Source organism: Silurus meridionalis, chromosome 25 (genome assembly GCF_014805685.1).
Source record: "Silurus meridionalis isolate SWU-2019-XX chromosome 25, ASM1480568v1, whole genome shotgun sequence".
NCBI lineage: Eukaryota > Metazoa > Chordata > Actinopteri > Siluriformes > Siluridae > Silurus > Silurus meridionalis.
Window position 1 is genome coordinate 3440723 of NC_060908.1, and position 19609 is coordinate 3460331.

At 40.2% G+C, this 19609-nt stretch overlaps 2 protein-coding genes across 3 annotated transcripts in view; one reads left to right on the forward strand and one right to left on the reverse strand.

Annotated features, from left to right (window-relative positions):
* The window catches only part of hook3 (hook microtubule-tethering protein 3), a 30152-nt gene extending 20864 nt beyond the window's left edge, over positions 1–9288 (reverse strand). The window contains exons 1-5 of one of the 2 annotated variants that reach the window (XM_046838598.1): positions 8935–9288; positions 1549–1634; positions 1266–1338; positions 1126–1176; positions 27–159 (exon numbers count right to left, since the gene is read on the reverse strand). In XM_046838598.1, coding sequence (XP_046694554.1) covers positions 27–159; positions 1126–1176; positions 1266–1338; positions 1549–1634; positions 8935–8991 — 400 coding nt within the window. In that variant the 5' untranslated portion in view covers positions 8992–9288. The remainder of the gene's footprint in view (positions 1–26; positions 160–1125; positions 1177–1265; positions 1339–1548; positions 1635–8934) is intronic. The other variant, XM_046838599.1, reaches the window with a different exon arrangement.
* A 533-nt stretch (positions 9289–9821) lies between these two features.
* On the forward strand, positions 9822–16320 carry rnf170 (ring finger protein 170). The gene is made up of 7 exons (XM_046838600.1): positions 9822–9956; positions 11762–11969; positions 12774–12849; positions 13200–13311; positions 13784–13857; positions 14588–14719; positions 15371–16320. The coding sequence occupies exons 2-7, from the start codon at positions 11830–11832 to the stop codon at positions 15638–15640; spliced, it is 804 nt and encodes a 267-aa protein (XP_046694556.1). The 5' UTR covers positions 9822–9956; positions 11762–11829; the 3' UTR covers positions 15641–16320.
* The last annotated feature ends 3289 nt before the right edge of the window (positions 16321–19609 follow it).

Consider the following 19609-nt stretch of genomic DNA (forward strand, 5'->3'; position numbering starts at 1 on the left):
TCTCTCTCACACTCACACACTCACACCTTGCTTCTGTTCACAGTTGACCGCACAGCCGAGTATGAGTTGTAGCATTCGTCCGAGTTCTGCTGCATCTGAGTGTTCCCCAATCAGATTTACATCAGGCAGTGTGAAGTCATTAATCTGCTGTCCCAGGATCTGGGGAGAAAGAGAGAGAATTTCAAGAAGAGAAAAAAAGACAGAAATGTTACATAAAGGCAAAGAGAATGAGTGACAGAAAACAAGAGGAGTGGTGTAAGAGACAAGGCAGGCAAAGGATATAGAAAGTGTCAGCGAAAGAGAGAAAAGGAGAAAGTAAGAAAATGAGACAGTGAGAAAAGAGAGACCGAAGAAGGGAGGTAGTGAGATAGACAGAGAAAGAGAGACAATAAGAAAGTGAATGAGACAGTGGGAAAGAGAGAGACAGAATACATGAGGTAATGAGAGGGGACAGACAGACAATAGAAAGAGACAGCGACAAAAGACAGCAAGAGAAAGTGAGGTAATGAGACCAAGGTGGACAAAGAGTGACAGTGAGTAAGAAAAGAGAATGAGGCAGTGGAAAAAGAGAGAGAGAGAGAGAGAGAGAGAGAGAGAGAGAGAGAGAGAGAAACTGTGAGAAAAATTTGTGAGAAAAGAGAGAGAAGAAGTGAGGAAACGAGACAGACACAGTGAGAAACAAAAAGATAGTGATGAAAGTCTGCAAGAAGAAGTGAGGAAATGAGACAGAGAGAGCGAGAGCGAGGCGAGGCGAGAGCAAGAGAGAGAGAAAACAACAGGCAGAAGAAGTGAGGAAATGAGACAGAGAGAAAGAAAATAATTACAGACAGTAGTACTGAGGTAACATAAGACAGTGAGAAAGAGAATGAGATAGTGAGAAAAGACGGGCAGGAGTAGTGAGGTAATGAGAGAGAGAGGGTCAGAGAGACAATCAGAAATAACAGACAGAAGAAGTGAGGTAATGAGACAGAGCAAAAGAAAGCAAGAGAGAGAGAAATAGAAAAATGAGAAAAGAAAGAGGTAGAAATTGTTGTCCAATCAGGAACCAGCTCCATAGGTAGGGGACACACTCGTCAATCCGGTGTGCCCTCGATCCCTCACTATGGTGTGGGAACATGTCCCTACCTCATGATTGTAATCCAGAATGCCTTTTAATATCTTCTTGAGGTTGCTGATCTAAAAAAGAAGGAAATAAAAGGGAGTGAGGAACGAGGAAAGCATGAGCGGCATTGAGTTCCACCATTTCTCAAATCGCGCTCCTTCACCTTTAACCTCCAATTATCCCCCACTTCAGACTTGATACGGCTGATCCACGTGTCGCTGAAGTACACCACGTCTCTGAAGACGAGAAGGAAAAAGATAATCAGATTCAGCATCTGAGAAGTGTGTGTGTGTGTGTTTATGTGTTTATGCATCAGCTGGAACACAGAACGCACTGAACAGAGATTCCTTCATGTTAGGTCATGCTCTGAGTACGTATGTAATGTGTGTGTGTGTGTGTGTGTGTGTGTGTGTGTGTGTGTGTGTGTGTGTGAAGGAATGTCTCACATTTTCTGCAGAACTTGTGCCATGACCACGCCACTCGTCAGGTCTTCTACTGTTTTGCACGGCGCTTCCACGCCAAACGTCTGGATCTGAAAATAAAAGCGGAGACAAAAGGTGATTTAATCGTTTTTTCACACTCTGGCATCATGGGGGAAAAAATTTAATCTCTCACACACTCACACACACACACACACACACAGCTAAATGACATGAAATCGTAGTGTGTCTATGAATGTAAGTGTCCCTATAAGTACCACACGAATGAGTGTGTGTATATATATATATATATATATATATATATATATATATATATATATATATATATATATATATATATATATATATATATATATATATATATAAAATAATTTTTTATCAGTTTCAAGTTCCATCTGGCGTGAGCGAAACGAGTCAGCTTACAATTGGCACAGCTGCCGACAGCTGTTTCCTCACCACTCCCTCTTTTTTTAATTAACTGATATTATTATTAAAAAAAGAAAACATCAGACTTTATTGGAAAAAAAAAAGGAAAATCGCCACACTACAGCCCACTGTATAGTCAAAAGTATTTAGGACAAGCGACTTTTCCATATGTGGTCCATATGTGGTTCTTTACTTATTCTGTATCATCAAAGTTGGAGGCGCACGATTATACAGAATGTCTCTGAATGCAGTAGCATAAAATTGTCCCTTTATGCATAGAAATGCCCTTGTGCACAAAGGCAGTTGCATTAAGATATGGGGAAAGGGTTAAGTTTAGTGTTTAACTTGTTAAAAAGCCTATACCATAGTTATGGTTAAATGTCCACAAGCAAGTCAGAAATAAAGGTAGGAAGTGAAAAATAAAGATGGAGTGTGTACCAGGCGTCAATATTAGAACGAGAGATAAAGACAGTCAGTAGGAGTGAGGTAAAGAGAAAGGGAGTGAAAGAAATAGAGACAGTGAGAGAGACAGTCAGTAGGAGTGAGGTAAAGAGTAAAAGGGTAAAAGAGGATGAGAGAGATCAAGACAAAGTGAGAAAATACACATATTTTATTAGGCCCAAACACCCCACTGATCTCTCTTGCTTTCTCTTCCTGTCTTCTTCGAACTCTGTGAGGCAGCGTCTCCTCTCACTGCTTCCGTAAACATAGCAGCATGACACGTTAGTGTTAGGCCTCGATAATCCCCACCACGCCCTCATGTTTCCCTAAACGTCAGTCGTCTCTCCTCTATCCTAAATCGCTTTGCTAACAATTTACCTCAAGCACATAAACAAACAGTGTGCTGGATTATTTTGGATTCACCCTGAGAAGTCAAAGTCAAAATCGTTTAGAGTAACATTGTTGTTGTTACTAAAATGCATACATATAGAATGAGTCATTCAACACAATGTATGAGCTTAATGATAATGATGCTGTTCCATCAGGTACTGTTGGTACCATGATTCCTAATAATAACTAGGCCCAAAAAGCCTACATAAATGGAATGCAAAATATCAGCTTACTAGTCATACCACGTATTTCTTCCTTACCATGGTATGTTTGGGTTTGGATGATCATATGTGCAGGAGCTGACTAGAAGGGTCAACTGTAGCATCAAAGCTCTACCAAAATGCTGAACCTTTCTCAGAGTAGCACACGTGCACAAACACACATAGTAAAACAGGTTTAAAGAAACACTAGACACAAGGTATGCAAAGCGACTTAAAGACGTGCTAAAAGATATTTACAACTCAATAGGGTACATCAGGGTGTGTGCATTAAGCATTCACAATAAAATAACGTGTAAAGAGCATTGGTAAAACAATGCCATGTTTATAAGCATTCGCAATCAAGTGGGGCCTTAATAAACAACTGTGTCCCATGGGGTCCACCAATCAGAACTGACCAATCAGGGGGCTTGAATAAGCACTCGCGTCGCAAACGGAACGTTGATAAGCATTTACAATCCCAATTGTGTATTAATAAACATTCATAGCCCAATGGTTTATGAATAAGCATTCACAACCCAATGTTGTATTTGTAAGCATTCATCGCCTAATAGTGAAATAATAAGCATTCACAGGCCAAATATATATTAACAATATCTCAAGTGTTTACAGCCTAAAAGTGTGTTAATAAGCCTTCATTAATAAACATTCATTGCCCAATGTTGTAAACATTCACAAGCCCAGTGGTGTAGTAATAAGCATTCACAAGCCCAATGACATATTAATAAGCATTCATAACCCAATGTTGTAAGCAATCATAAGCCCACTGGTGTTTTAATAAGCACTGACAAACCCAATGGTGTATTTATAAGCATTCACAAGCCTAATAGTGTATTAATAAGTATTCACAAGCCCAATGACATTTTAATAAGCATTCATAACCCAATGTTATAAGCAATCATAAGCCCAATGGTGTTTTAACAAGCACTGACAAGCCCAATGGTGTATTAATTCACAAACCAATAGTGTATAATAAGCATTTATACTCCAATGCTGTATTAATAATCATGTATACCCCAGTGGTGTATTAATATGCATTCATAAACTAGTAATGAATTTCCAAACATTCATACCCCAATTCACAAACTCATTATGTATTATTAAACATTCATATCCCAATGCTGCCTTAATAAGCATTCAAAGCCCAATGCACAAAATAATTATAATGTGTAAACATTAATAAACAAAGACTGTGTTATCACATGCAAACATTAATAAATATTATCAATACGATGCAGTTTATAAACTGAACGCATGCTGAATTCTGTCCAATCTGTTTATAATGAATTGATTCAGAATCCCAGTCGTATCCCCTTTGAACATGGATCACCGTGGATCCTGTGTAAGAGGTTAATTTTAGCCCTCACATGCTGGTTACGAAATCCAAACTCTGATTACACACACAAACTGTCTGCTGAGAATAAATCCCACCGTGACACACACTCCGTTATACTGCTCATTTACTTAATAAACTGCTACGATTGCAATTCTCTGTGATTCAGAACGATGACGGTGTTGCCACGTTAACAATAGGCTTATTAGAGAAATACAAGCAGCTCCTCCGTGTAATCTGTGAACCAAAACTACACAAAAGAATGGTGAAGTCAATGATCCTTCAGAGGAAGTGTACACCCCTGACCTTCACTCAGTGTGAGAAACGAAAACTCTGGGAGCTGACGTAAAGAAGACAGTTAAATAATATAAACTGAGTGAACTGAGGCAAACAAGACGGACGATAACTGATAGAGCTGAGGAAAAGAAGATGGTAGGATAATATTAATTTTAATGAGCTGAGGTAAAGAACACTGACAAGAACATTATGCTTAAGTGAAGACAGTTTAATAATATAAACAGAGTGAGTTAAGGTAAAGGAAACATGATAACTGAGCAAGCAAAGGTAAAGAAGATGGAGGCTATCTGTGCGACCTGAGGTAAAGAAGACTGACATTAATTGAGCTGAGGTAAAGTCAGTTAGATAATATTAACTAATTGAGCTGAGGTAAAGACGACAGAGGCTATCTAAGTGATCTGAGGTAAAGATGTAGGCTATCTGAGTGAGCTGAGGTAAAGAAGAAGAAGGCTATCTGAGTGAGCTGAGGTAAAGAAGACGGAGGCTATCTGAGCGACATGACGTAAAGAAGACGGGGGCTATCTGAGTAAGCTGTAGTAAAGAAGACGGAGGCTATCTGAGCGTTTTGAGGTAAAGAAGACGGAGGCTATCTGAGCGACCTGAAGTAAAGGAGACGAAGGCTATCTAAGCGTTTTGAGGTAAAGAAGACGGAGGCTATCTAAATGATCTGAGGTAAAGAATACGGGGGCTATCTGAGTGATCTGAGGTAAAGAAGACTGAGGCTATCTGAGCGACCTGAGGTAAAGAAGATGGTTAGATAATATCAGCTATATGATCTAAGGTAAAAAAAAAAAAAAAAAGACCATTGATAACCGATATAGCTGAGATAAAGATGGTCAAATCATATTTTTTTGAGTGATGTGAGGTAAAGAAGACTAGCGCTAACTGAGTGAGCTGAGGTAAAAAAGGAACAACAAGCATATGCACAAAAAATAAGATATATGAAACTTATATTAATTTACAAAATCAGGGTCCTTTTTAGAACTTTTTTGATTCGCCCCACATCTGGTATTTACCACAGTTTTGGGAGTTTATTATGACACGGCATCACACACTTAAACCTTCGGGTTCACATCTGCTACAACAGCTGGTGCATAGGAGCTGCTTGGCTCAGCAGTTCTGCTTTGGCGTGTCGCCTGGTGGTTATGTGAGGAATGTGAGCCGGCCGCATTATTTCCGCAGAGCAAAAATGGCAGCTAGACGTCTTCACGCGAGTCGGGCGTGCCCAGGTCACATCGCAATCCTGCACCGGGAGGAATGTCAGGATTCCCTGGAGCAGCAGTGTGTGGAAAAAAGTGCCGACAGCACCCCTGGATGGGCTTCGGTGTGCAAAAACAGAACTTTTTTGGGTCACGTGACCACTTAACAACTCTATGAAAAGTGCTAATTCGGGAGTTATTTGATCGAAAGGTTGATATTTTTTACATCCTGACGTGTTTTATTTTCTCCTCATACCCATTTTGTCACTAAAAGAGCACCAGCTCGCACTGTTTTCCTGTTAAGAGTTACATTTAATGAACATTCAGTCCTGATTACACACCAAACAAACTTGTTTGTTCTCCGAGTTATGTCTTGAGAAACCCTGATACTGAAGACTCCTTCCACAAATTATTGACATACGCCATTTTTATGTTTGGACTTCACTGAAGCAGCACTAAAGCAGGCCGCAGGCCTCGAATCACAGGACAAACATCCTCTTTTTGCTTCTCCAAATGAAGTGTCAAGTGCTAGACGAGATGGTCAGAGTGTCAAGTCTGTCCCTTTTACAGCAACTTCTTTTTTAGAGCACATAAATCAGACACACCACCGCACAGATACAAACGTGTCATACCAAACTGACAGGATTCTCTCTGGAAGATGAACCATGGGTGGTGAGAATGAAAAATATATATAGATGTAATAGAAAACAATTTCGTAGACTGCTTCAGCAGCTGCGAGCGAGCACGTTGCTCCATAAACCCGTTTATACTGTTTGAAGGTAATAGACATGCGGGTCAGGAGCAGCGTGGACTGAATGTTCTCCTGCTGAAAAAGCAGACTAACTTGAACTTTCTCTTTGCCAGGTGAACTTTAACACAAATTTGTGTAGCTCATTTAATAAAAAAGAAAAAAAGAAAGAAAGAAAAAAGACCAGGTTTATCAACCCCTTAGGTTTCAAGGCGATCCATCTCCTTGTCCATCTTTATTTCTGGCCTTCTGCTGAAGCAGCAAAAAATATATTCCACATGCACAACCTAAAGATACACTATATGGGCAAAAGGTTTGTGGACACCTGACTTTCTGAACATCCCATTCCACACTGTGTCCCCATTTGCTGTCGTAGTAATCTCCACTCTTCTAGGAAGATGTTCCACTAAATTTTGTGTACTTGTGGAGATTGATGCAGGTGAGGTGAAGAGCCCTGAGGTGCAATCAGCATTTCAATTCATCCCAAAGGTGTTCAATAGGATTGAACTCTATAGCAGGAGATCTTCAACTCCAACCCAGGTAAAGCATATGTTCATGGGACTGGTTTTGTGCACAGTGCCAGTGTCATGCTGGAACACGTTTGGGTCTACAAGTTCAAGTGATAAGCATCTTTCATTTTAAGCCTGATGTGATGGTTGAACACATGGATGACGATGTTCTCGTCAATGTTCTCCGGGGTTCCTGCTGTTGAACTACAAGGCTTTATGAACAGTCTATCATCCATTTGATCCCAGGGTCTTATGATAAGAGTAACAGAGTGAGGTTAAAGTTCATAAGACCATGATTAAAGTTCATCTGAGGGTCCCGAGACTTGAAGGTCGTTCCTCTGGACAAACTTTTAAACCAACAACTTTCACAGAGTCAAAACTTTAAGCTGGAGATTCGTTGTCATGACTCACAATCTGAGTGTTTTGGTTTTGTGAAAGCAGGTGGTTAATGCGAAAGTCAACAAATCCACAACATCCTGTTTATTGCATCAGAAATCAGAAGGTGATTGATTCATTTTCTAGAAACGCAGTTCTGATGGCAGCTCCAGCTTTGACGGGAAAAGATCTTACACAGGTAACTTCCACGTAATTAGATTATATTTAATTAATGAATCAGGTGTTATTTAATACCCCCCAAAAAAGATTTGCGGTATGGTGACATATTCTGTGAGGAAATGTTTCTAAAGGATGGAGTCTCCAGTGTGTGGGTTTTTCCACCACAGGAAAGTCCTTTTACGTCGTCGAAAAATCAGATTTCAGTAGACCTTAGTGAAATTACAGGCAAATAATATACATGGCAAAAATATTTATGGCTGGAAATCTCATATCTTGGCTCCAGAGTTTTAATCAACTTTCTGAAACATTGGATTACTAATGCCTGTGTAGAAAGGCGTCGGACGCAGTGAAGGACAAAACGTTATACGTTCAGCATCGGCTTGTCTTTACTAGTGTTAAAACAAAAATAAACAGTTGTTATTCCTAAACATGGCCAGTGACGGCTAGACGCTGGTTTAGAGAACCAGTGATCCAGTTCGAGACGAATTTCGAGCTCACGTTCACAACATGGCCTCTCTCAGATATTTCCCCTTCACGTGGCACGGAGAGTGACGAGTACCGTATAGCCATCTCTCTCATCAGTTATGACAAAGTCACATCATATGGCCGGTTCGAGTTTCTGAGCTCGACCGTCTGACCTTTAGACTCTGACCCGGAGAGCTCGTGTGGTGACGGAAGCAGTTGGTCAGGAAAGTGAGGATCACGTACAGAATTGGTATTCCAGTCTGGTACGGTTCTGTAGATTCACTTCGTTCTGTGGCGTCCAGTGTAACCTACTGAAGATTTCTGGACGTACGCCGGGGAACGATGACCAACACACGCGGTTTCTGCAAGTTTTACACTCAAATTTAAGACAGTTACAGCGGATTATATTTGGACCAGCGAAAGAAAGAAACGACAACACAATGAAAACAAACAAAACCAAAACGTTCAATTCAAATTGTGTGTGTGTGTGTGTGTGTGTGTGTGTGTGTGTGTGTGTGTGTGTGTGTTGGGGGGGTGTTTACTGTCGCCCAGTGATGTCATTAAGGCACAACCTACGACTTCGCAAAGCAATAGTAGAAAGACAAAACGATCCAATTGGTTAGAAGTGCAATTTGTAAACACGAGACAATTCGTTCTAGTCGAATTGCTTTTGATGTGTCCATGGTGGACTTTTCACTGAACATCTGGAAGAACCCAGACATCTGACGGAACCCAGACCAGTGAAAAACGACACACACACACACACACACACACACACACACACACACACACACACACACAGATTCCTTACCCATGTCAGAAGACTCTCACACAGCTCGACTCGATCCACCGCGTCCAGATTACTCATCTTAACCCACACCTTGATCGACCCACACACAGGACGTGTTTTCTGATCCCCCACCAAAATCCAATCTAATCGATCTGATCAGCAACAACAACAAAAAAACAGATCGCGACGTCTAACAGATCCTTCCGATCAACTTGAACACGTCTTAAACACGTCCCGGATTCAGTAAAAACCGAATGAATAAAGATCCGACAAAAGAAACTGTTCTCTCGGAAACAAATTACGTGGAGACTCACGCAATCGCAACCGCTCCACCGGCGAAGCTACGGCTCGCTCGCTATTCGCGTTACTGCTTTTTTAAAACTCCTACCCGTTTTCAACAAAATCGCGCCTTCTTAGCTGCGATTGGTCAATTAAATACAATCGGAACCTTTGTTAGCCTCGTTCTCAACGAATTAACCAATCATATTTTGGAAGGCGGGTCTTATTTATCCTATACGGGTGGAGAAAATAACGTCTTGATTTTTCAGACTGTTAGCTGGAGGGGTCCTTCAGGTGCCACCCTGTAAAAAGTATCCGTTTTCACGCCTGATTAAAAATATATACTCGAGATCGATTTTAATCCGTACAACTGTATAATAAAAGTTTTTTATTTACAAATAATAGTAACATTGAGAAAAGGATGCACAGTTTGTTTTTCTGAAAAATAAAATTAAAAATGCGAGGGGAAATTTAAACAGGCGAAATCGAACTGCAACGAAAAACAGGACCAGGTAGAAAAATGCGGAAGTGAGTTCCTGGTGAATTGCGATTGGTTCAATTTCAAATCGTTCCATAGTCCCTGGTTAGGCGCACTAGTTCTTAGATAACGTTTGAATGAATACACCCTAGGTAGTGCATTGGACAAGTGAAGAAGTGGTGGTTTGGTTTGCGGCCGGTTCGGGTTGATAGTTTACAGGACAGTTTGGTTGTAGAAAGTGTTATATGCGTTAATTGCTCTGCGGAACAGATCGTTATGAACTCTGGTAAGTGTGTGTTTACTGTTTAATAGATAGTAGATAGTAGCTGTTGTGTTTTACTAATAGCCTCGAATACTGTGCGTATATATACATACAAACATAAAAAAATATATATATATATATATATATATATATATATATATATATATATATATATATATACAGTGCATTTAGAAAGTATTCACATCGCCTCACTTTTTTCACATATTGTTATGTTACAGCTTTATTTATTTATTGTTTATTTTCCTCTGAAGTCTTCAAACAATCCCCCATAATGACAACACGAAAGGCGTGTGTTTGAAATCTAATTTATGAAATAAAAAAAAATTAAAAGAAACACATGTTCATAAATATTCACAGTTTTTGCTCAAAACTTTGTTGAAGTTCCTTTGGCACAAATTTCAACCTCAAGTCTTTTGGAGTTTGATGCTACAAGCTTGGCCCCTATTTTTTGGGCAGTTTCTCCCAATCTTTTTTTTGCAGAACCTCTCAAGCTTCTTCAGGTTGGATGGGGAGCGTCAGGGCACAGCCATCTTCAGATCTTTCCAGAGATGATCAATCGGGTTTAAGTCTGGGCTCTGGCTTGGCCACTCAAGGATATTCACCTCGCCCCAGTCTGAGGTCCAAAGCGCTTTGGAGCAGGTTTTCTTCAAGCATGTCTCTGTACATTGCTGTATTCATCTTTCCCCTCTATCCTGACCAGTCTCCCAGTATCTGCTGCTGAAAAACATCCCCACAGCATGATGCTGCCACCACCATGCTTCACTGTAGGGATGGTATTGGCCAGGTGATGAGCAGTGCCTGGTTTCCTCCAGACATGAAGCTTGGCATTCAGGTCAAAGGGTTCAATCTCTGTTTCTCATGGTCTGAGAGTCCTTCAGGTGCCTTTAGCCAAACTCCAGGTGGGCTGTCGTGCTTTTTACAGAGGAGTGGCTTTCATCTGGCTACTCTACCATACAGGCATGACTGGTGGAGTGCTGCAGGGATGGTTGTTCTTCTGGAAAGTTCTCCTCTCTCCACAGAGAAATGCTAGCTCTTTCAGAGTGACTATCAGTGTCACCTCCCTGACTAAGGCCCTTCTCCCGGATCACTCGGTCAGGTGGCTTTGCTCTAGAAAGAGTTCAGGTGGTTCCAAACATCTTCTATTTATGGATGATGGAGGCCACTGTGCTTATTGGGACCTTCAATGCTGCAGAAACTTCTCTGTTCCCTTCCCCAGATCTGTGCCTCGATCTGTGCCCTGTCTCTGAGGTCTACAGACAATATCTTGGACTTCATAACTGTTGGAGCTTTTTATATCAGGAGTGTGCCTTTTCAAATCATGTCCAATCAACTGAATTTACCACCCGTGGACTCCAGTCAAGTAAAAACATCTCAAGGATGATCAGTGGAAACAGGATGCACCTGAGCGCAGTTATTTAGTGTCATGGCAAAGGCTGGGAATATTTATTTTAAATTGGCGAAGATTTCAAACAAACTTCTTTCACGTTGTCATTATAGGAAATGTGAAAGGATTGAGCATTTATATATTTTTTTTATTTGAAAAGTTAAAAATAATAATTACAAATATGTCAAATACAGCTGTTTTATTATTATTATTATTATTATTATTATTATTAGTTTTATTGTTGTTAGTCATATTTTAAAAAATAATTTGTATTATTACATTTGTACAGTATTGTTTAAATAAAAAAAAATCTAATTGATAACGAAGATGATGATGATTTTTTATTATTATTATTATAACCGATATTCAAAAATATTAAACAAATCATTTTACCCTCTAACCGGATTCTCGAACTGTTTTTAAGGATTTTCGGGACGTTTCCGAAGCAGCGCTTGTTTCCAGTGAGAGATGAGAAGGAGATGAACAGGTGCAATGGGAAACCCGGACTCTCTGGAGGTGAATCCTCCCGTCACAGAGCAGAACTCTCTTATTGAAGGGGTCAGTGACCCCGTGCTGCTTGTGGTCATCTTTTCTGTGACTTTCCTGGCTGGGCTCGCCACACTGCTGTGCAGGTGCACACACACACACACACACACACACACACACACACACACACACACACACACACACACTACATCTTCTTACCTGCTTGTTTATGGGCTTTAGAAATCTCTGACACACAATCCTGATATAATATTTACCTTCTCCTCCCCTCTCTCTCTCTCTCTCTCTCTCTCTCTCTCTCTCTCTCTCTCTCTCTCTCTCTTTTCTCTCTTTTCTCTCTCTCTCACTCTCTCTCTCTCATTTACTCACTCTTCCTTCTCTCTCTCTCTCGCACTCTCTCTCTTTCACTCTTTTTCTCTCTTCTTATTTACTCACTCTTCCTTCTCTCTCTCATTTACTCACTCTTCCTTCTCTCTCATTTACTCACTCTTCCTTCTCTCTCTCATTTACTCACTCTTCCTTCTCTCATTTACTCACTCTTCCTTCTCTCTCTCATTTACTCACTCTTCCTTCTCTCTCTCTCTCTCTCTCTCTCTCTCTCTCTCTCTCTCTCTCTCTCGCTCACTCACTCTTCCTTCTCTCTCATTTACTCACTCTTCCTTCTCTCTCTCTGTCTCTGTCTCTGTCTCTCTCTCTCTCTCTCTCTCTCTCACTCTTCCTTCTCTCATTTACTCACTCTTCCTTCTCTCTCTCTCTCTCGCACTCTCTCTCTTTCACTCTCTTTTCTCTCTCTTTCTTATTTACTCACTCTTCCTCTCTCTCTCTCTCTCTCTCTCTCTCTCTCTCTCTCTCTCTCTCTCTCTCTCTCTCTCTCTCTCTTTTCTCTCTCTGTGTGTTCCTTCTCTCTCGCTCTCTCGCTCTCCATGTCTCAGGAATGAGCAGCAGAGGATCCACCCGGAGAATCAGGAGCACGTGCGAGCAGTTCGACAGCAGTTACAGACAGAGCAGGTGTGTGAGAAATACAGGAGCTGTCTAAAACACAGTGCATAAGTATTTGAATGTTGGCTGGAACTAAAATAAACCTAATTCTGTCTGTCTGTCTGTCTGTCTGTCTGTCTGTCTGCCTACCCACACCTATTCAGTTATGTAACCTTAAAGATACAGTGTTCTTTTTACTGCCCCCTGCTGCCTAAAAAGTCAATCACTTGCAATCAAACACTGAATTAAGTTTTAAACAAAAGAATGGGTGATGTGTATCTTGGGGGAGGGTGAGGGGGGCATAAATATAGTTAAGAGACGTGACTTGTTTTGCTCTTTAATGGAGCAATTTAATTGAAATTTCTCTCTCATTCTTTCAGGAAGCAGCATCAGCAACACCGAGGCATCAGTACTACTCAGACATGTCCTGTCCGGTGTGTCTCCAGCAGGCCGTTCTTCCCGTGGAGAGTAACTGTGGTCATCTTTTCTGTGGTAAAACCTTTTGAATAGCGTCCTGTGTTAGAACTAGAGGTCGACCGATAGCGGATTTTACCGATATCGATGTTGGATTAAAATGAATACTGGAACAAACAAACAAAAGACTTCATGTAAAATAGTACTGAACTTTATTACAAAGATTAAAGGACAGTACTGGATCACGGAAATGCGCAAAATGAAATAGACTTGATTGTGTTATTTGCATGAATAATTATTAAGGAAAATAAAAGACATGCATTCAAGCAAAAAGTGACAGTGATTCAGTGATTCGCCTCTAGAGGCCGCTGTTGTGCTGTCGGTATTGGTATACGTTTTTGCCAGTAGATCCTGTAATAATCGCAGTCGCTGGCAATTATTCGGCAAAACTGATGAATCGGTCGACATCAGGTTAAAAGGAGTACTTTTTTTTCAAGTCATGCTCAGATCTTGTACTGATCCATGTAGTGTGTGTTCCTGTATTATCCAGGTTCCTGTATTATTGCGTACTGGCGCTACGGAACGTGGCTGGGAGCCATTAACTGTCCCATCTGCAGACAAATAGTAAGAGGACAAGCACAATCATCTCCGAGATTCACAGCTGCTTCTGAGTGTAGTGATGAAAGTTCACCTCTTGGGAAGATGAAACTCAGTAGTTACGATGTTGGCGCTTTTTTCATATTACATACCCTTTTAATATAAAAAATTATAACCACAAAATCAATACTTTTGCTCCAGTGGGGCTCCCCATCTTCACTGCACCATTTGGTACTACCTCCTATATATACATGTTCTCCCTCAGTAAAAAAAAAAGTGTGGAAACATCTAGTCTTTTATAGTTTTTGTAAGACAAATGTATGTTTTACCAGTTTTAATGCAACAAACCAGGTAATGTAAAGTTTGAAATGGCGGCCATGTTGGTTCAAGTCTCCAACCTTCCATCTCGGTTTGACTGTGGGTGTGAGGTAGTCTGATAACATCTCCTCTCCCGTTCTCAGTCTTATACGTTCTTCTGTTAGATGTCACATTTGGACTAACGTGTCCAGCTTCCTTCTAGTCCTTCACTGTCCAATTTTTGTGTGTTTTTGCCTTTTCACTGAGTTTGTTGTATAGAAATAAAAGAAACATGCTTGTGTCTCAAATACCATGAAAGATTGAAATACAATAAAAAATAAATAAATGAAGATAATGGAGTATTAAATCTGCTCTATTGTAAGATAATACATGAAAATCTCTGAAAGCTTGGTCTTCATACCCCCTGTATCATTTTTCCCCCTCGCCCACCCTTCCTCAGGTGACCCTGCTGCTCCCGCTTTTCCGTGGCACACATCAGAACGCTCAGATGCAAGATGGCCAGCAGGACGCCACCCTGATCCTCAACGACATCAACGATTACAACCGCAGATTCTCAGGACAGCCCAGATCCGTGAGTCTCCTTCAGCTTCCTTCACTATATTAAATAAATATATGAAACCTATACACTGTGTCCATTGTCTCACTGCGAATAGATAACAACCACTCTGTTTCTGCTGAACAACATATTTAGAGATCGCAGACAATCTAGTAGAACATGGGATGGGGTGGGGTGGGGCCGGGGTTGTTTGGGGTGTATGAAAAATGTTGTATGTGGCATAACATTGTAAGAAAAGGACAAGTGTGGGACCATTTCCTGTTGCTGTTTTGTTGCTTTTGAAAAGCATGTAGTGATCCATATGAACTTCTCAGGGGGGAAGCCAGAATGTTGAATGAAACCACTGATGGTGATGGTTGATCAGTTATTTTATATCCAGGTTGTTCAAAAGTCCCACACAACCAAATAACTTAATAATGCTGAGGATGGAGCCACCAGGAAGGAGGAAAAGAGAAAGGCCATGGAGGAGGTTTATGGATGTGGCATAGGAAGACATGCAGGTTGTTGGGTAGAGGCAGATGTAGAAGACAGGGGGGTATGGAGACGGATGATCCGCTGTGGCGCCCCCTAATGATTTAGAATAAGTATAATGTGTGTTGATTCTGCTTTGTGTGTGTGTGTGTGTGTGTGTGTGTGTGTGTGTGTGTGTGTGTGTGTGTGGTGTAGCTCCTGGACCGTTTGCGTGACGTCCCCACTCTTCTCCGCCACGCCTTCAGGGAGATGTTCTCTGTCGGCGGACTCTTCTGGATGTTCCGCATCCGGATCCTGCTGTGCCTGGTGGGGGCGCTGACCTATCTGGCCTCTCCGCTCGACTTTATCCCAGAGGCTCTCTTCGGCCTGCTTGGCTTCATGGATGACATCTTTGTCATCCTCCTCCTCTTCATCTACATCTCCATCATGTACAGGGAGGTGGTGACGCAGAGGCTAGCCGGCTGAGCACCAAAAAAAACCACTTCTAACGGGTTTACAGTTTTATCTCTGAGTGTGTATATGAGAGTGTGTGTGTGTGTGTGTGTGTGTGTAGGTGGAGTCATGTAATATTTAGCTTTAATAACAGGTCAGGTGGAGCTCCTGTCCTTGTATAATATAAAATACATACTGCCTGCAGGAGGTTGAGCTTGTTTGTGTGTTTCAGGAGCATTTATTGTGATTGGCTGTCTTGATGACCATTTAATCTGGTGATCTTCGTGAACTTTGATTAAGCTACATTTAGCAAAGCACCGCGTGTGGCGTTGGCGTCACTGAAACATTTGCCGTAGTTATCAAACATAAACGCTAGCTAGCTCGCTAATTCAAATCGGTCTTACTTGTGAGGTACTGATGTCGGTGAGATGAGGAGGCCTGAGGTGCAATCAGCATCCCAAAGGTGTACAGTAGAGTTGAATTCAGAGCTCTATAGCTGGAGATGTTCCACTCCAACCAGTTTAACCCATTTCTTCATGGAGCTGACTTTGTACACAGGAAGATTGGCATAAACAGATTTGGGAACTCTGTCGTTCAAGTGAGGGGAAAAGGAATACCATGCTACCGCATCCAGAGACGCGCTGTACCTTTCGGCTTGTGTCGAATTTATATTCATTAAAACACAACGTAATAAAATCAGCCTTTTTCTCTCAGCATGTGAATTCCCCAGTCTCCAGTTCCAGGAGCTACAATGTTAATACAGTTCATAACATGTTCATTGTAAAAAGTCAGTCGTTCAGTTAAAGTAGCAGTTTGTAATCTTTTGAGACATTTTACAAAAATGTTCCTTTTAAGGAAAAGCAACAGAACAGTATGGCACTGTTCTAGCTGGGGGCGGAGCTTATTTCACAGCCAGAAAATTAAAAAACAAAAAGAAATACAAGAAATCTAATATATCGATATTGCCGAATACTTGCTGTTGTAATTCTGAAGTGATGAAACCTACACAAGGGACTTCGCTGACTTTTCTTGGCATGAAAGAAAAATGTTTAAAATGAAAAGCATCTTTGAATCTGACAAATTCTTTGCTCCTGATCGAATTGTAAATAGAAGTCACGTTTAAGTTTAAAACAGAAACATTGTATTTTGTAATAGCAAGCTGTGACTAAAAAAATAAAAATTACAAAAAATCGAGTAGGAATTATTTTTTTGCGATCGTCGAGCTTTTCCGAATCGGTCCAAGCCATTTTATTTATTATTTATTTTTATTTAAAAAATTGGGATTGTAAGCAAGATCCAAAACTTTCGAACTGTTGTGCTACAACGAAATTGTTACAATTTTGAGAAATTTGCCAGAGTTTGTTGTTTCTTTCAAGCCCCACAGAGGGCGCCCTAGATCACACAGATCACTTGATTGATCACTTGCAAATGAATCACAACCCCAGGTTTTACTGAGGTATCTTAGTATCTGTATGATTATTATGTCTGGAAACATTTCGGACAATTACAGATTACTTTTTTTTACGATTTATATAGTAGATCTCCGTAAATAAAATCTTTAAATTTAACGAAAAATTTACCTCAGTTCTTTTCAAAAACTAAACCTCCTAATCATGTGTCCTAAAACCTCCTAATCCTCTGAACCTTTTCTTAAAAAAATATTACATTATAAATAAAATATGAAATTATCATTTAATTATAAATTACAGTGCAGTCACCGTTCCAATTCATCATAACGGTGTTCAATTGAGTTTAGTTCAGAGCTCTATAGCAGGCCACTCAAGATCTTCCTCTCCAACCCATGTGAACCAGATCTTCAAGTAGCTCACTTTGTGCACAGGGGCATCGCCATGCTGGAACAGGTATTGGGTTTCCAAGTTCAAGCGAATGCAAAATTTTATTACAGCACATCTAAAGACGTCTTGTACAACTGAGTTCCTTCAGCTTTGTGGTAACAGTTCGCAAAAGAACGACATAGAGCGGGAAAGGGCAGGGGTCCCATTACTTTTGGAAATATAGTGTACCTGAAAAGAATTAATCAAGGCTTTAGGTAGTCTTATAATCATTGCTCCTAAAACTAGTAGACCAAAGCCTGTGCACAATCCAACTTCATGAAGATCTGCTTTAAATGGACACCTTTGGGATGAATGCGAATGCTGACTTCACCCCAGGCCTCCTAACCTACATGACACTAACATGTAGCTGAATAAGCAAAATCTCCACAAGCACAGTCCAAAATCTAGAGGAACATCATCTCAGAAAGGTGGAGGTCAAGGGGACATGACAAGGGGACATACCAAAAAATATAACCAGGTGGTCAAGTGTCTGTTTAATAAATAAATAATGAAATAAATGACTGTTTATAATATGAAAGAACAAAATGTACAATGATCGTATTTTGTGAATGAAACTACAATCCAACATTTTGTTACTTTGCTAGTGACTCGAACCAAATATAATTTGTCCCCACATACACATTGGGTTTAAAGCAAATACAATCTTCCCATTTCATAGGAGAACTGAGTAAATCTAATGTGTACATGCGTGCTATAGCTATCTCTTCGGCTATGGAAGTTTTTCAGGAACTGGGCCTTGATCTGATTTTGCAATATTCAGTGGTCCCCAGTAATCAGTTCTGAAAAACTTTGGACGTTCCCCCGCAACCCCTATAGAACCTTTGTAGTGAAATCATCTAGACATTATGTCACTTTATAAACGTAATAGTGTGCAGTATTTGAGCAAATACATCGTTTATTCCTAACGTTCCTGAGGATTCGATCCCACCGCGGATTTTAAGATAATCCGCAACTTGCTGTTAGTCGGGTTCCAAACGAGAACCCGCAAATTTTCCGAGCCGCTAATAAACGGGGGGTTGACTGTATATTTATTTATATGGGTAAAAGGCAAAGCTGTGAGCTATTAGCATGTAGGCGGAGCATTTTCCATCAGCGTCTGAATCGAAATGAAAAGTTCAACTTCCACAGAAAGCTTGCGACTAAATTTCGAGTGAAATGCGTGGGTGAGCTTTGGGGAAAACCAGAACAGTATAGGAAATATTTTATTTTCCAGAATCATGACCAGCTGTGAGTTTCTATATAAAAATACTTTTTTTAATGATGTTGACCAAAAAAAAAATATTTTCCTTTAAAAACATCTAGAACTATCTAGAAACACCTTTTTGATATTTCGCTAATTTGCAGCTGTTTTGTGTTTGTTGTTTATGGGATTTTTTGACTTTCTACCAGGTCAAATCCGAACACGACGATGTGGTTAACATTTGCGTATTTATGCCCACTGTTCATAAGGTTAAAATACACCCACATAAGTGCTCCCATGTGTCCACCTGAATATTTTAAAAGCTTCAGTATAACACACTAAAGCAGGCATCAGCTCATGGAAAGATTATTCAGTGCAGTAGAACACGACCAAAGTCTGCTTTATGTCAAGGCGACGATAAGATGTTATTTGGCATAGATCAGAGGTGCACAAACTTTTTCCTATTCTTGTCTTTAATAAGCTGCTCGATGAGGGTTTGAAAGTGTGCTATTGTTCATTAAATAAAAAAAATTAAAATTGATTTACATTTTTAATATTTTCTTTCTGTTGACATAAGAAAGTTGAATGTTAAATTATTAAAACGATCAGTGTCATTTAGATTTTCTTTTTTTTTTTTTTTTCACTTCTCATATAAATGCATGGGTGGCCAAATCAAAGGTGACCCCCGAGCCCCAGTTTAAGCATCTCTGACATTGATCTTTCATGACAGATTATAACATGTTATGACTGAATGATATTAGAAATTCATGACAGTCAAATTTGTACCTCTGTATATAATTTTGTTATATTTTTGCTTATAAGACATACATACATTTTAATTATGCCAATGCTACAGTATGTCACTGTAATGAACAGTTATGAGCTATGAGATATTATGAGAAAGATGTGCATACGTATTTTGAGTCTTCATGAGATTGGTCTAATAAATGTAGACGTTTTATTAAG

Bases quoted from the DNA above. Each gene is read 5' to 3' on its own strand.
- rnf170 (XM_046838600.1), top strand. From the start codon at position 11,830: ATGGGAAACCCGGACTCTCTGGAGGTGAATCCTCCCGTCACAGAGCAG. The intron at 13,312-13,783 runs GTAAAACCTTTT...TGTATTATCCAG, and splicing joins CTGTGGTCATCTTTTCTGTG to GTTCCTGTATTATTGCGTAC. The intron at 14,720-15,370 runs GTGAGTCTCCTT...TGTGTGGTGTAG, and splicing joins TCTCAGGACAGCCCAGATCC to CTCCTGGACCGTTTGCGTGA.